This window comes from Vipera ursinii (assembly GCF_947247035.1).
Source record: "Vipera ursinii genome assembly, chromosome: 1".
Classification (NCBI taxonomy): domain Eukaryota; kingdom Metazoa; phylum Chordata; class Lepidosauria; order Squamata; family Viperidae; genus Vipera; species Vipera ursinii.
The window spans coordinates 70371433-70388539 of NC_139512.1; the positions used below are offsets into that span (position 1 = coordinate 70371433).

General features: G+C 40.0%; 1 protein-coding gene across 1 annotated transcript in view; it reads right to left on the bottom strand.

Annotated features, from left to right (window-relative positions):
* PCNX1 (pecanex 1) overlaps positions 1-16185 on the bottom strand; it is a 106171-nt gene extending 89986 nt beyond the window's left edge. The window contains exons 1-2 of the mRNA XM_083350565.1: positions 15904-16185; positions 4269-4477 (exon numbers count right to left, since the gene is read on the bottom strand). Coding sequence (XP_083206691.1) covers positions 4269-4477; positions 15904-16056 — 362 coding nt within the window. The 5' untranslated portion in view covers positions 16057-16185. The remainder of the gene's footprint in view (positions 1-4268; positions 4478-15903) is intronic.
* Positions 16186-17107: the final 922 nt, after the last annotated feature.

Consider the following 17107-nt stretch of genomic DNA (forward strand, 5'->3'; position numbering starts at 1 on the left):
GGAGATCGACCCCTGGGAGCCAGCAACTTCTGCCTAGAAGAGGAAGGAAGGGGCCTCTGATATTACTGACCCGGTTCCGGTTCCAAGGTGAATTGTGGAAGCTATGCCCTGGATAAGGACCTGCAATTGCTCTTGCGACAACAAGACATGAGGTTCTGAGGGTCAAGGCCCAGTTGCTGTACGTGTGAATATCGCCTCTGGTCCGAAGTGTGTGATCTTCGTTGTCGGGGGGAGCTGGAGGTCAGGCGTCTTGCCACGAGGAATCATTTCCACCTGTGCTGCCCTGGGAATTGGAGAGTATACAGGGTCCCTGGGGCAGCTGAAGTAGAAGGAGCATGCTATGGTCCAAAGACCAAGGCCTCCATGGGAGCAGGAGATGTCAGTCCAGATGCAGCCACACCTGTCACCTTTGCACCCTGGAGAATTGTTTCTCTAAGGCCTGGTGCCTCCTGCTGGCCTTCCTCTCAGCCGCCTTAGAGGATTTCTTGGCAGAAATAGCCTTGGCCTTAAGTTTACTGGCCACCTCCTGTTTAGAGGAATTATACTTCATTTTCTTGGGAGTGCTGGGGGGATCTTGTGAAGTCTGAGATGCCAAGTTGTCTGCCATTGCAATAAGATATATATCAGTGGTATGCTGAGAGGGATCTCAAAATAGATATATCTCAGTGGTGTACTAAGAGGAATCTCAATAGTAAGGAGCAGAGTACTGATAGTGGCAGAGCCACTCAGTGTAAGAAACAGTATACTTGAGGATCAATTGTGGCTGCAGAACCAATTAATGGTACTGCCCTCACACATGCAATGCTCCTGATGGCAGCAGGGCCAAATAACTCGCTTAGTGATGGCAAGACCAACTCAATGGTGACAGCCAACTCACATGTGTTTCACTTAGTGACGTTGCACTTCGTGATGGCCAGACCAAGTCAATGGTAATAGCCAATGCATGTGTAGCTCACTTACAGACAGCAAGACCAACTCAATGGCAACAGCCAACGCACATGTTTCACTTAGTGATGTGGTTCACTTAGTGACGGCAAGACCAATTCAATGGTAATGTTCAGTCACATGTAGTATGGTACATTCAGTCACATGTAGTTTGCTTAGTGATGGTAAGACTAATTCAATGGTAACAGCCAGGTCACATGTGTCTCACTTGGCGGCGGCCAGATCAATGCAATGGTCAGGGAATATTTTGAGGCCTTGTGTGTGCTCCCCAAAATGGCGGCTTGTCTTGCTTATGTCTGCTTGCAGGCCTATTCCACCTAAAGGCCTGACAAATTAGTGAATAAGGAACAGTGAGATTGAATCAGGCACCTATGCAGTATTAGCCCCAAGTGCAGGGCAATGAGCCTGCAGTGTTGCATGCAGCTGTGATGAAAAATTAGGTTCAACTGTTGGTTGCTTCGTGGCCTCCAAAAGACCTGCCGCTCCAAATTAATGAGATCTAGGATCTTGTTCTGATTTGCAGCCGGAATGAAAGGCCCGTTGCTGCCTTCCACTGCTGCCTGATAACCCTAAGTCCAGCGATCAAGGCAGGGAGTTCTGTCCCTAAAACAATTACTGCCTTCCATGCAGCACGAACATGCGGCGCCCAAAATGGTGACTGCTATCTGTGGAACCGAAGGAGCTGCTCCAGCTGACGCCCGGAAAAAAGAAAAACCAAGCTAAAATTGCTTGAAACCTGCAAAACAACCAGCTCTCACACGCTGCCAAACACTACACAGCAATTTAAACGGCCAGAAGAAAAAGGAGCGAGTAAGAGGAATGAACGAGCCTCCACGTGGCGCTTCGCCGGCACCTGCTAAGCCGGCCTGTTGAAGCTTCAAATCCCCCTTATCCAGGCGATCCAACGCTGCACTATTAAGCTCAGCAGCCGGAAGAACCACAATAGATGGGAGAAGAGAGGAAAATAAAAAGGAAAAATACGACTTGATCGTTGTCTCTGCCTAAAGACTGAGCCAAGCTTTACACATCTCATACGGGCAAAGACCAAGTCAAGACTGGGTATCCTAGCCCAAGGGAAGAGGCATGGCAAAGGGTTGATTGACTTAGTCTCTGGGCAGGAAGACAAGGATTAACCCATCTATTGTGGATTCTCCATCGGTCATGCTGGAGAATCTTGGGTTTTCAAGTGTTACTCTTTAGACTCTGGGCTATATAATAGATCCAAGGTGAATATATTCTTATGAAGACCGCAAATGTAAGCATAATGCAACCCACAATAACAATGATTTTAGCTCAATAAGCAAGGATAATTCTGCGTATCATTTTCTACTACTTTCAACAGTTGGAATAGGACATCTATAATTGAATAGATACTGAACAAGAACTTTGAAGAACACAAGCCAGAATAGTAAGTTTAAAGGCTAATCCAATCTTCTATAACTCAGTAGTTTATAAGATGCACAATAAAAACACAAACTTCATTAAAAGTCCAGGAAAAATCAGTGATTATTTGGGGGGGGGGGACCCACAAAGGACCCATCACCCACTTTAAACCAGGACCTGGGGACAGAGACACTTTTTAAGAGCTTATTGAAATGCAAGATAATTCTTCTGTTCTATTTTCAGTTTGTACAAATTGGAATTTGTTTATTCATATTAATTTATAGCCACACTATTGCCAAAGTGATTCTAGGTAGCAAACAAAATATAAAATTCATCATATAAATAAACCAACTAAATACATAAATAAGAAATAGCAGCCAAGAATAAAAACACTGAAATAAAAATAATGAACCAAGTCTCACTAAGTACCAATCCTCACACTTAAGCCAACAAATCTTAAATGCTTTCTAGAATGCCAGCAGAGTAAAGGGGTCGTGTTAATTTCAGGTGGTAAGGTGTTCCAAAGGCACTACAACTGTAAAAGTACACCCCCTGCTCCTCCCCTCCCCAATGACATTTTTTAATTGACTGGACCCAAAGGATGTCCCTGCAAGCAGATTAATAGAGCAGGTAGAAACAATAACTGAGAAGTGATCCTTCAAATAGCTTGGTCTGATGTCATAAACAGTTTTTGGATAACAACCAGCACTTCTTTTTAAGTACCAAAAGCTAATACAGGCTATAGAACAGGGGTGTCAAACTCAATTTCATTGAGGGCCGCATCAGCATTGCGGTTGCTCCCAGGGGGGCGGGTGGGTATGGCCGGGGTGGGCGTGGCCTACTGGGCGGGCGTGGCTAGAGTGCGTATGGCCTACTGGGTGGGCGTGGCCAGCTCTACATCGTTCCCATCAAGGGTGCCTATGGGGGCCTGGGCAGGAGTGGGACAGATCTGGGGGTCTCTGGCAGAAGGAGGGTCTCTGGGCCAGGGCCAAGGCAGTGGGGGCCGTTCCCTCACTGTTTCCAGGATGGCTTCATGGGCCACATGAAACCACTTCGCGGGTCGCATCCGGCCCCCGGGCCTTGTGTTTGACATGTCTGCTATAGAACAAAGATGTAAGATGTGCAAAATGAGGAATGCTCACATTTGCCTGTGTCGCTACATTCTTCAACAATTGTAGTTTACTGATGCTCTTCAGGGGCAGCCCTATATAGAATACATTGCGTAAGTCCTTATGTGAGCTGACCAAGCACGAGTGATCATGCTTTGTGTTCTGGAGGCTAACTAAAAGCAAGGAACAACTGCTATAAGCACTGAATAATGAAAAGAGAAATAAGGCTGTCAGTTTTTCCCTTACCCAACTTGAATCATGGGAATAAGAAAAGTTATTACGGGGGCCACAATGTCCTACAGCAGGAAATGAAAATGAGGATGAAACTTTTAATACAAATTTGTTCCAAGGGAAAGTCTGAATCTCTGTTTAGGCTGAACCTGGACCAATCTGCTTATCTTTTGTACAGAATGGCTTCAAAATAAAGACAGCAGATAGATAATCTGCAGCTATGAGTACACAGTGGCAGGTAGGCCACAACATGACAAAACAAGTCTTGTTGCCTTACAAGAAGGAATGAATCATTAATTAGCTCCGATAGTTAAGGCTAGAAAACAGGAGATTGTGAATTCTAGTCCCACCTTAGGCCTGAAAGCCAGCTAGGTGACTTTGGGCCAGTCACTTTTTCTTAACCCAACTCCCTCACTGGACTGTTGTGAGGAAAATAGGAGGAGGAAGGAACATTAGTTATTTTATCCGTCTTGAGTTATTTATAAAAATAATAAAGGCAGAATAAAAAAAATAAAAACTTTTTTAAAAATCATCTCAGAATATAAATATTTACCAGAATATAAATAGTGACCAAAACCGGTCACACTGAAGATATCTTACCTGGGTCCGTTACTGTCCCTTCTCTTGGTAGAAGAGTTATTCTGCTCTGCTTTTGCACTCCTGTCCGTATGCTCACTGGCATTTCTCTCCACAATCTCACCTTCATCAAGTGCTCTGTGAAGACGGTAGTTTATCATCTTCAGAACAATGAAGAGAGCTGCTATCACTGGGCAGTAAATCGCTGCTATCAACATGGAAGAAGGAAGAGCCTTTTGAAAAAGAAAAAAAAAGAATTGGATACAAGGAGGAAACCAGGGAAATTATTTTCAAACATTTAGTTATATACACTTTGAATCTGATTAATAGTATTCACAACTTGTCATGAACAATATATTCAGGCTGGTTATGGAACTGATCATAAATGAGGTGACCCTATGTCCCAATCCTAAATCAACGTATTTGTTATTACTGAATAGAAACAGAGCACAATGCCATCAAATCTTATTTAAATAGAGAACTATTAAGAAAGGCCAACATATTCATGACTAACCTCAAACAGGACATTCTCAAAAGTGGAAGACTGATTTAAAATGTAATTGAAAGAGAAAATTGAGAAAGTAAAAGCTTTTCAATATGCTTTAAGATGCTGAAAACCACAATTCAGCTACAGCATATGCAGCAAGGAAGTAAAAGAACCGCAAAGTCCAAATCACCAGCTAGCTATTAAGAAGTAACAAAGCCATTTTTATGGTAGATGTCTTCCAAACTGATGTTCAACACACCTGAAGGGCATAACATCCACCATACTCATATACATGCTTCAGTCTGCACTAATTTTGGCTTGTGGGATCCAGGAGAAGAGCCTTTTCTTCCACAGCCCCCACCAAGGAGGTGAGATCTGTCCCCTGTCTTTTAGCCTCAAACTAGGAAAAGCCTCAAAAAGTGGCTATGTCAGTTGGCTTGGAGTCCTGAAATAGAAGCTGCTGGCTGGAGGTGGTTGGTACAGTAATAGAGAAGGCATCATCACCTCTCCACTCCAAACTCAGGTGTTTTTTTTTTACTTTATATTATATTACATTTATATTAATCTGTTTTATATTTATAATTGTCTTTTATTTGGATATTTTATCATACTAAAAGCTGCTCAGTCGCCTGAAACCCTGAGATGGGCGGCAAATAAATTTAATAAAATAACAATTGCTACAGCTGAGTATGTGCCATCTGTCCTGCCCAAAATACTATATCTTTACTCTCTGGGCTCCCACCCATTCCTGAGTGAAAACAGGACATTTTACCTTCAGTTATTAGTATGTGAATGAATATGCTAAATATGTGAATAATCAAATGTCATGAGTCTACTACCTGAGAGGCGGGTTCATGTGGTCTATCAGAATAATCTACCTGACGTAAAGGCAAATAGAGGGTAGAGAGCTTTATGTACAAATAAAAGCACAGGTTATAAAATTCTAATGAACTCTCCAGCTGGAAAAATCTTGAGCACAATTTTGGCCTTCTACATTTCTTTGACCAACAGAATGGTACAGTATTTAATTTTTGTCCTATCAGCCAATCACAGGATACAGACAAGTTTGTTTTGATAATGGCTGTTAAAGAGCCCTGACTGGTTCCAATGTGTATTAGCTTTGAAGAGTAGAAATTGTGGTAAATTAAATCACTGAGTACTTTAAGCTCTAATTTAAAAATAGTACCTATTTGGCAAGGAAGTCAAATTAGATATTAGTGAACTGCTGAATTATCTATATTTGCACTCTTCATCTAGTATCAATAATGAAAACGTTATTTAAAAGTATTTTGAAAAATGATTCTATTTTACAAGTATATGTTTTATATTATATATCATCTCCAGCACTATTCTACTCAAACATCAATTACTGTTCTGAATTTGTTAGCTTTTTCCTCACCCATAAATCGATGGTTTTTTATTTTTTACATGTCAGAATTATTATATAGTAATTTAGATAACATGTCTTCTGTTGCAGACTTAATTATCTGCATGGGTAAGTAAATGGGCAAGGGGAAAAAAGGGAATATCACTACCTTTGCTTTAAAAACTAGTAAAAACCCCTTATTGATGCTTCTATTTATATTTCTTCTGCACATGTTGTGGGAATCAGAACTCTGAAAAACAAGCGTAATTCTGACAATTCTATTAAATACTTCTTATCGTTTTGAATTGTTTCTAGAATTAAGAGAGCACACTTTTTATTAAGATTTACAGTGAAGGCCACCTTTTTATTTCGCAAAGGTGAAATAAAAGTTTGGAGTAAAAATTAGTATTTTAATATTTGCAATTAATCATTTAACTCATTTGTCATATTATTAATTCAATGTATTCTAGAATTCACGGTATCATAACACTTTTTGGGAAAAGTGACACATTATAATTTATTTTTGAAGAAATTGTGCCTTGTCAAACTGGCTCAAGCTTACTTGCTCACCCTGAAGCACCATGGTAATGAAAAAACAGTACAGTACCCAATTGCCTCAATTCCCCAGAGATCTACTTACTTAATGCTGCAACTCCTTCAGTTATATTAACGAACACATCTTAAAATGTTCATAAACATAACTGATGGTGCAGAAATAATGAATGTTCTTTCAGCAAAATTTATTTTTAAAAAATAATAGCAGCAATAATACAAGTACCCTAGAATCAGAAAAAAATATTTAAGCCACTTCAGATGTATGCTTTATGACAAGTCCTTAAAAATGCTTGTGGACTATGCACTAAAGTGGAAGAGCCATTAACTTGAAAAGGGAAAGGTAAGTCTTTATGTATCCTCTAGTGAGAAACTGTTATGAATTATTAGCAATGATTAAGAATACTGTGAAATTCAACATATATACAAGAAAAAATTGATACAGAGAGGCTAAACAGAGAGATTTTTGACAAACTTTACAATAGGAAAGAGAGGCAACAAAATATTCAAACAAAGTAATGGCGGCCTACTATTGATATTTTTGGAGGGAATAGTCTTTGGAAAAATGAAACTCATTTACAATAAATACCCCTTCTTGATAAACATCAAGAAGTCTTTAAGAAGAAGCCACTCTAAAATAAGGAAAAACACAGAAGAACAAGTGTAAAAGACTGATCAGGCAGAAGAAAAAAATTGAGGGGCAAATAATATGAAATTGTCCAAGCATATAATCAGTGGTTGAGTAAGATTATTACTAGATTTGTTGAATTCTTACCCAAAGAAACTTAAGAAAGGAAGACTGCAATTTCAAAATGACAGAAAGAGAAAATTTGATAAAAATACACACCATAACCCAATATTTGTGAATGAGGCACAGTTCCATCTATATCTAACAGTAATGCCAAAAGAAAATTGTGTGAGGTAGTTGACTAATTACAAGTTCATTAATCAATAGTCAGATGATATATTCCAATTCAAAAGTAACACTGAGCTTGCATTTTGACAAGAATAACTTAAAATATCCTATCTTCAATAATACTGAAAACCTTTTTAAAGTAGTGCTCCAATAAACTAATAGGAACTTGTACAGTTTGAGAATAATTTTGTTCCAAGAAACCAGGTACAATGTCATCACAGTTTGAATTATTAACACATGTAAAATAATTTTATGGAGAATGAACCAACATTAACTCTAAAGAGGGATGTTTTGCCTCATCTAGCTAAGAATATAAACTATTATGAAGATTAGGCTAATTCAAAATCATCACAATTTGGTTTAGAAAATAATATATTTTTACCTCAGTGGAATTTCTGGACAATGCAGGAAGCCACCATAATTCAAAATTTAATCCAATTAAGCTACCCAAAATCAAAATATAAAACTACATCAACCAGATTTAATTTTAAATCTCTAAAATCTTTTTAATGCTCATGCAATAAGTACTTTAACTACGGTAGTTATTGTAAAGAAGCCAAAGTTTGTACCAATGCTGTATAAGGACAAAACAAGCTTAAGACGCTGGCATTGAAAATGCTAGCTGTTTCCACATGTTCAATGATTTTTTTTTCCACATAATGAACAGAGAATTCTTCCATTCTCTCAAATTATGGACAAATGAATTTAGAAGAATAGAGTCCTTCAGATATTTACACTGCAAATCAGTCAAGCTTTCAATGAAAGGACTAAAAATGCGAAGTGCAATAATTTGAAAGCAAGTTCCTTCAAAACTGAAACAAGTAATCACAACACTTGCAGCCACAGAATTTGCAGCTTCAGAACTATTTTCACAGGCATATCCCACATGAAATGTTATATTCTAAGCCAAACAGAACATGGAAGACTAATCAGGCAACCTCTAGCCAGGAAAATAGCTGATGAACTATATGAAAACAGCAGATGATATTCTAATTTACTAAAGTCAATTAATCCTCAAGCAAATCCCTCAACTTAAATGTCTACATTGTCAAAACTTTCCTAAATTTAAGTAGACCAATTCCTTCATCAAGAAAAAAAATGTTACAGATTGCTAAGTAGAAAAAAAGTACAGGAAAAACATATAGTAGCAACAAAGTAATATTGTGCAAAACATTCTGGCATGGACTATTCCAAGTGTCCACAGATCTGATAGCTTAATATAGAGAAAAAAGTTGATTTATGGGCTTATGTGCTCTATAAAATTTTAAAGGTCAACATCAGCACTTAAAATTACACTCCAAAATAAATGTCCATTTTAAGATCCGTAAAAGAAATTAGTTCCTGTTATTAATCTAAATGTCTTATTGCGTAAAGAGGTTTCCAAGGAGTCTTCAAATATAGCCTCATATTTAATAATGTACTGCACCAGTCTGCAGCAAGATTATCTCTAACTAGAAAGAAGATGCGGATGCTGTGCCACCCAGAGTTGGTGAAAAGCAATTCATGCCAAACATGCCATTTGGACTTTAAGGTGAGGACTGCCCATCACAGCAGTTCCTTTGGAACCGCTTACCAGCTGAAATCCGGATGGCCCCCGACCTTCGCTCCTTCCGGAGTGATCTAAAAACTTATCTATTCCAACAAGCCGGCCTGGCCTGATGGATCTGGGTTTTAAAATTTTCTCACTTTATTGCTTTATTGTATTCTTACTTTATTGCTCTGTACACCGCCCTGAGTCCTCCGGGAGAAGGGCGGTATATAAAACAAACAAACAAACAAACAAATAAATAAATAAATAAAATGTATAACCTAAAATGACCCCAGCTTTATCCAATGAAATCAAAGCGCAATTGTTCCAAAAAAAGTCAAGAGAAAATTCACTAGGTAATTGGTGATCATTTTCAATAATCATAACAGAATTTCAGTCAGCCACTGACAGTTGCATTTACCATTCTTTATCAACAGAAGCTCTCTGCTCCTGAGCAAAATTTCCCTAATACACATCTGAATATTTATTTTCGAAGTCCGCCTATCTCAGCTGGATGACTCATACATTAGTTATACCATAACTATTGTGTTATGCCTACTTGTACCCAGAAGCAGCTGACGAGGCACTTGTTGCAAACGAAATATTGTTTTAGACTGACCCTCCACCTAACGTAGCAATGTTTATTTTTTCATTGCATGTCAACCTACATTATATGTCAAGCTGCAAAATAAGCTACACTGATAAATATTTCTCTTGGTTAAACTTCTTAGCATTTTATATTTTCCAAGATTTAGACTATGATTTCCTCTCATTTCTTGCCAACTCGCTTCCTGTCTGCATCAGAATGCAAAAGCATATTCAATTTTCCCTATGCATATGTGATATGGTACACAGTTATATCAAGTCAAGAACTTACATGAAACTGACAAGATTTTAATCTTAATTGCACAATAAGGACCGCCATTTCTGAATAAAATTTATGTTCCACCGAAAAGGCAGTTGAAGATAGTATTAACATACTGACTAAAAAGGCAAGATTTAAGCTGCCATTTTATGCATAGAATTCACAGCAAAGCTTCCATCATTACAACAGGAGTATCTGAAAAATTTATCCAGACCCGAACACAATTCTAATGGGGCAAACCATTTTCTTCTTTGTTGTGAGTTTATAATATATCTTCACATACATGTGCAAAATTGTACCTTTTCAAGGCTAAAAATGTTTTCAATGTACTATATTTGAAAGTGGCAGACAAGCAGAACTGTTGATGCAGTAGTGAAAGAAAATCACATCCAAAAAGTCTAAATATATTTTTTTATATTTCTGTTGTAAATATTCCTGGTTGCTAATGTGATTATCTCCTTTGATGCTCACTTATTTTGTGCTACATCAACAGCCAAAAATAGCAAAAAGGGAGGAATGAGCACAGAATGTCTGAGCCTACACCTGGCATCTAAGACAGCCAAATCAAAAATTAATTTAACATTTCTGTTACTATACATCTTTATATAGGAAGGACCTTTTGATTCAGAACAAACATTTGCTGTATAATACAACAGTTGGCAGTGCTAATCTCATTTCAGAGATTTCCAACATAGAAACTATTTTGACACAGAAAAGATCAAGTCATATATGATCAGCATTTAAAAGGACTTTGTTTCTCTAATTAAATCTTCTGCTTAATACAAAAACTATAATGCTAGATGTGAGTATATAAGCAATGGTGAAACAATTCCTGGAATACATATTAGCTTCCTCTCAAAAGGAGAAAGAACTACATCAGACAAAATAAACAAACTATATGCTTATCTATTTTGTAATTTAATTAGAAAATTATAAGGTTTCTCTACAAAAGCAAAGAAAATTTGCACTATTTGATAGAGTGAAAGAGTTTTATAACCAAGCTTTGGCCCCAGGTTATAGGTAACATATATTCATCAATCAAAACATATGCCATAATAGATGCCTAATATTTGAACGAAGTACAGCAGTATTTTGATACTCGACTGCTTTGAAACTCATTGAATTTGGTAAACACATTTTGACAGGAAAATTTTGTCCCTATACTCATCATTTTTTTGTTACTCAACACATAAGCTAAATTTGTCAGTGTTGGTTTTCTTGTAACCATTACATTATTTCTTATGGGAAAAAGTTGTTTGGTACTCATCATTTTTGGTACTCAACACACCTCTTGGAACCAATTAACGATGAGTACCGAGGTATCACTGCATTAAATTTAATTCGTAATTTTGAAGTTAATTACTCCTGTGCATAGTTAAAAGCTACATCCTAAAATAGTCTCTTTTCCCAAACTCTAAATAAATATTGCTATTATGTGTAATTGTTCTACTGGTCCAAAGTCAGAAAGCTTGGAATAAATAGTACTTTGAAACCAAAGTACTACCACAAACCAACACTATTTGGTATATAAACCTTATACCCATGGCAAAATGTACAATTCATAAAGAGTCAATTGTGATTTGATGTTCACTACAGGATTAAGATTGTTGGCCTTTCCAGTTAATTCAAGCCTATCCAAGAATTATTTCCTTCCCTGAAGATCTATTTATCATCTTTTTGCTTTTGTATTAAGGGGCAGATATTACAAAGAATTATATGTATGACTATCTTAAGACAGAAGCCAAAGTTCTGAAAAGTTATTCAATTTTATTGTCCTTTATGCTTTTCACCAGACAGAACAGAGCTCATAATTCCTTATCTTTCATGTAAGCCTCAGTGGTAAAATAATTCTTTGACTTGTGTCTTAAATACAACTTTGATAAGCAAAGATAATTCCCTACAAGTTTGTTACTGATATTTCTATACACATGTACAGCTCTGAGCTTTATACAAAGTTAAAAAAATATGAAAAACAACAAAATCACAACAAGCATAATGGTAGCCGAAACTTAACATAATGAAAGCTCAAATACATCTCAGAATGGGTTTTCATATTCCTGCAAAAATTCATCAGGCAAGTAGTCCATATTTTTGGGAGTGAGCTGTACCATGGGAGGGAAGTCAACATTGGGAAGACCTAAGTATAGTGTACTACAAATAGGACTCCCTTGAGGAGAGGAATTTAGCAGAATTTCCTTCCCTAATTTTATGGCTAAATTCAGTTTGAAGCAGATGATCTTGAAGATAACCAGGTTCTGAGCCATATAAGGGTTTAAAATTCATAACTAACAACCTGAATTTCACCTAAAACTGAGTAGCAACCAATACAGGTAATCCTCAATTTACAAGAGTTTGTTTAGTGATCATTCAAAATTACAACGGCCCTGAAAAAAGTGAGTTATGACCATTTTCACATGACCATTGCAGCATCCCCATGGTCTCATCATCAAAATTCAGATGCCTGGCAACTGACTCATATTTGTGATAGTTGCAGTGTCCCGCGGTCATAAAATCACATTTTGTGATCTTCTGACAAGCAAAGTTAATGGTGAAGCCAGATTCATGTAACAACTTTGTTACAAGTAACTGCAGTAATTCACTTAACAGCTATGACAAGAAAGGTGGTAAAATGAGGCAAAACTCTCTTAACAAATGTCTCATTGAGCAACATAAACTTTGGGCTCAATTGGGGTCGTAAATCAAGGACTACCTGTATAGTTCCTAGAGTAGAGGTGTTATGTGGGCAACTATAGCTGCATCCATTGCTATTCATACTAGTGCATATCAAACCAGTTGTGGGACACTGGTGCTTATGTGTAAAGCCTTCTAATCCAGGGAAAACCACAACGGACACACAAAATATATATGTACAAAGGTTTCCTAGCATGGTTGCTGTTCAAGCTGAACCCAAGTATCCAAGAAAACCAACAGATTACAAAGCTGCTAAGTATGGGGAATCATGACTCCATCCTATACATGAACCATCTCTGGATTCAGAAGGTCCTCATGCCCTCAGCCACTCATTATTACTAGATTCTGTGTAAGTCTGTACCTCTCTACCCAGATGCCAATCACCTTCAGATGCTGAGTTAAAAAGTTCATGCCTCATTTATCCTGGATGATATAAGGAACAGTTTGCCTGAATTAAAAAAATAGCAAGTTTGTAAGAAAAGATGCATTTTTCTTTATTTATTCAATTTATATGGCCGCCCATCTCAAACAACTGATTCTGCACAGCAAACAATCATAAAATTAAAACCAAATTACAAATACAATACATACAGCAGCCATGAAAATTATAATCTAAAAATGATAACATAACCAGGAAATGGGAACCTTAAGAAACTCAGGACCCTAGCCCAGCCACATAACTAGATATTCAAGGACTTATGAAAAGTCAATAAGATCAAGACCATCCAAATGTCTTAAGGGACAATATTCCAGAGCATAGGCACTACAGAAAAAAGGTATTCTCCTAGTCCCTGCCAGCAGATATTCCTTGGGTAACTAGACTCAAAGCATGCCCATTCTACTAAACAAGACTGGACAGGTAAAAACAACTAGGAGAAGATGGTCCCTTATATAGCCTGGTCTCAAGCCATGAAGGACTTTAAACGTGACAATCAACATCTTAAATTGCACCTAGAAACACACTGACAACCAATGCAGCTTAAGAAGTAGGGGTGTTACATATGCCAAGTATCCGACACCATTTACTATCCACACAACTGCATTCTGTACCAGTTGAAGCTTCTGACTGCTCTTCAAGGGCGGCCCAATGTAGAGCACATTGCAAAAATTATGACCAGAGGTCACAAAGGAACGAGCAATAGTGACCAGTCTCCTGGTCCAGGAATGGTGCAAAAGCCCTCTTAACCACAGGTCTAAGAGGACCCCAGACTGTGTACTTGGTCTGTGAGGGGCAAGGCAACCTCCTTCACTGGAATACCCAAGTACATAAAGCCAACCTCCTCCCATTGCAGAGTGGAGACTCGAGTGGGATTTTAAGAGAACAAGTGCATAAGTCCTCTTTTACACACTGAAAGCAATGTGATCACACTGACTACAGGAAAAAAAATCAGACAAATGAGATTGTCTATAGAAATTACTTGTTTCCTCCCCCTCCCCACAGAGAGATTGGAGAGGAAGAAATTTCAAGAAAGTACTGTAAGATGTTTGTGTAGTGTGCCCTCATTTTATTCTTCTAGTTGCAACCTCATGCACAATTCTCTCTAGAGTCTTATTTGATGAACAATATAAATCTTTCACAAGTCAGCTTTTCCCTGGTATTTTATGTTTACTAGAATTTCCAAGGAATAAGGTGCAATAATGCCTGATTGTCATGGCAACACCATACTCACAAAAAAAGTTTCCCCTACATTAGACAGAACTGAATTTGGTAAGGGGAATGAGACAGCAATAGTATTTAACATGTTCATTTCCCACTTCTGTTCTATTAATTCTTCAGCTCATTATTTATTTCTGAAATTAAATTATTGAAAATATTTGCATAATTGTTTATGCCATTAGCAGTTTATGGCTACCAACATCTAGATTTCAATAGGCCAATATCAGTGATATTACAATAAATGCATAAAAAAATTAAAAAGTGATTCTAAGAAATATTTCGTAGCTTTCCCATAACATGACCTGGCTGGTCTTAAGTTACAGTGATTTTATTTGTTTACAGCAAGAGAATCTCATTCTCTCTCTTCATCAGCTCATTTATTAATCCACAGAACGCAAGTGTATGTAGCTTAAACCATACTGTAGTAGAAATATATACTGTAGTCTATCGAAGTTGTGCAGTCTTTCATCCACAGTGTATGCTTTCTGAATCAGTACACACAAAGACTTCAAGTTTTTACGGAAACGTATAATTCAAACAGACCTCAAATACTACGTGGCCTTCTGTCATCCTTCCAATCAAGACAATAACTACTAAATTAACATTATGCATCAGCATCAATAAGAATAAAATAAGCACTGGGAAGAGCGTCTGATGATCATTTAATTGCACCTCCAGCTGTAGGATTTCTACTAAAAAAAGAGAGAGGGAATTACTTATCCCACTACAGACAGGGATGCATGTCCAATTGTGGAACATTAGCACCAACACTTCCCTCCCTCCCCAGCTGTTGTTTCACTACTTTCAGACCGACTCCCTAAGCCAGTGTTTCCCAACCTTAGGAACTTGAAGATGCGTGGACTTCAACTCCCAGAATTCCCCAGCCAGCATAGCTGGCTGGGGAATTCTGGGAGTTGAAGTCCACGCATCTTCAAGTTCCTAAGGTTGGGAAACGCTGCCCTAAGCCTTAGTTATTTATCCTTGGTCCTTCACAACTACAAGCCCAACAACTGTAGATGTTGACAAGCTGCAACCAATCCTGAATTTGGAGGACACGGACTCTCATCAAAACACCCCACGTATAAGATTGCCCCCCCCCCTCCATTCAGCTTGACACGCAAAAGGAACATTGGCTTCCCACACAAAGCATTTCCTGGCCGGGGGGGGGGAGAAGAAATCCATAGCGTACGAGGCCAAAAAAGCCACGGATCCGCCGCTTCAAACGACAGGAAAGAGGTCACGCCACAAGCAGCTTTTTTTCTGTTTGTGTTTTTAAGTAGCCGAGGTCAGTTTTGGACTCCCTTTTCTCCCCAAGTTGAATAGCTCAGCGTTTAACCCGAACAAGGAGGCAACGGCCCTTTATTCCGACGCCCTCCGCCTCCGAAATACAGCAAAAAGCAGCAGCCGGGAGAGCGGCAACGGCGCTCTCAAAGGCGGCTCTCCAACCCAACCTGGCTGGGAACGCTCCGCGGGTGGCGAAGGCAGTAGCTCCCCCCAATCTGAAGGCGAGGCTGAAGCCCGAAAAGCCCCCTTCCCTTCCTTCTCTCCCGGCCATGGGCGGGGGTGGGGAATGTGTCAGGCCGGCTCCCTCACTCACCATGTATAACGTGAAAGGGAAGCCAAGCAGGAAGACCCACAGGTAGAGGTGCAACGCGTTGACCCCGGCGCCCTGGTGCGGGTCTTGGTACCAGCCGCCGCTCAAAGCCGCCCACACGCCCTGGCGCAGGATCTGCAGCAACTGGGAGCCCATGGCGGCCTGGCCCCAGCCCGGCTCCTGCCAGCCCCGAGCCCGGTTCCCTCTACCCGTCCTGCGAGCTCGGGCACAACTGCCCGCTGCCTCCACAGCCCGAGCCTCGCGACAGCCACAAGAGCCACCCCCCCGTCCTCCGTCTTCCCCTCCTCCTCCTCCTCCACACCCCCGTCAACGCCGCCGCCATCTTACGTCCGGGCTCCGGACCGCCCGTCCGCCCGCCCGCCCGCCAGCCTATGGACCGGCAAGCCTTGCGGCAGTCGACGCGACCTCAGCGCCCGGGCTGGATTTTCCGCCCGCTGCGCGCAACGGGAAGATACATCGGTGGCGGAGGTGGCGTTTTCGGCTCGGCCGCCGAATCGCTTCGCCAGCTCGCCGCCCCCCCCCCAACACACACACACACACACACACACACACACACACACACACACACACACAAGTGAAGGCAAAAGAGCGAGCGGGGGAAATCGGAACCGCAAAGGGAGAGGGCGCGGAATAAACGCTTATTCTCGGCCCTTTGGCGAACGAAGCAGGGATGGAGGGTCTTGGAGCTGCCTTCAGCCCCAAACGCTGTCGGTTTTGGTTTGGTCTTTTAGCCTGCGTTGATGTCCCCACAATTGCGAGATATTGACTTATGTCGCCGGAGTGGCCCAGCCACCTGGCGAGCTAGGTTGCAAGAGAATCGAGTTATGGGCAAGGCTGTCGATTTACCAGGACAGCCTCTGTCCCCGACGCTCCCGTTGCTTTGCGTTGCATCGGCCGGCTTCTCTACCGAGCCTCGTCCAGCCGTTAGCATCGCTGGAAGTATGGGAATGGGGGGCCAAGGCATTTAGAGGATTGCTAAAATGCGAAGGAATGTCGGAAACAGCGAAAAACCACTTTTTAAGGAAAAAAAGCTCGTGCGCAAGGCAACGTAAAGAGTTGGTAGGCAGTTACCAGTCCGCTGCGAATATGAAATCGGGCGATGTGAGTCACTGATTTAATCACGGTACTGCGGTACAATACTATGCCAAACTGTCATTGCTTTTGGAGAAAAGCAACACGGCGAGGA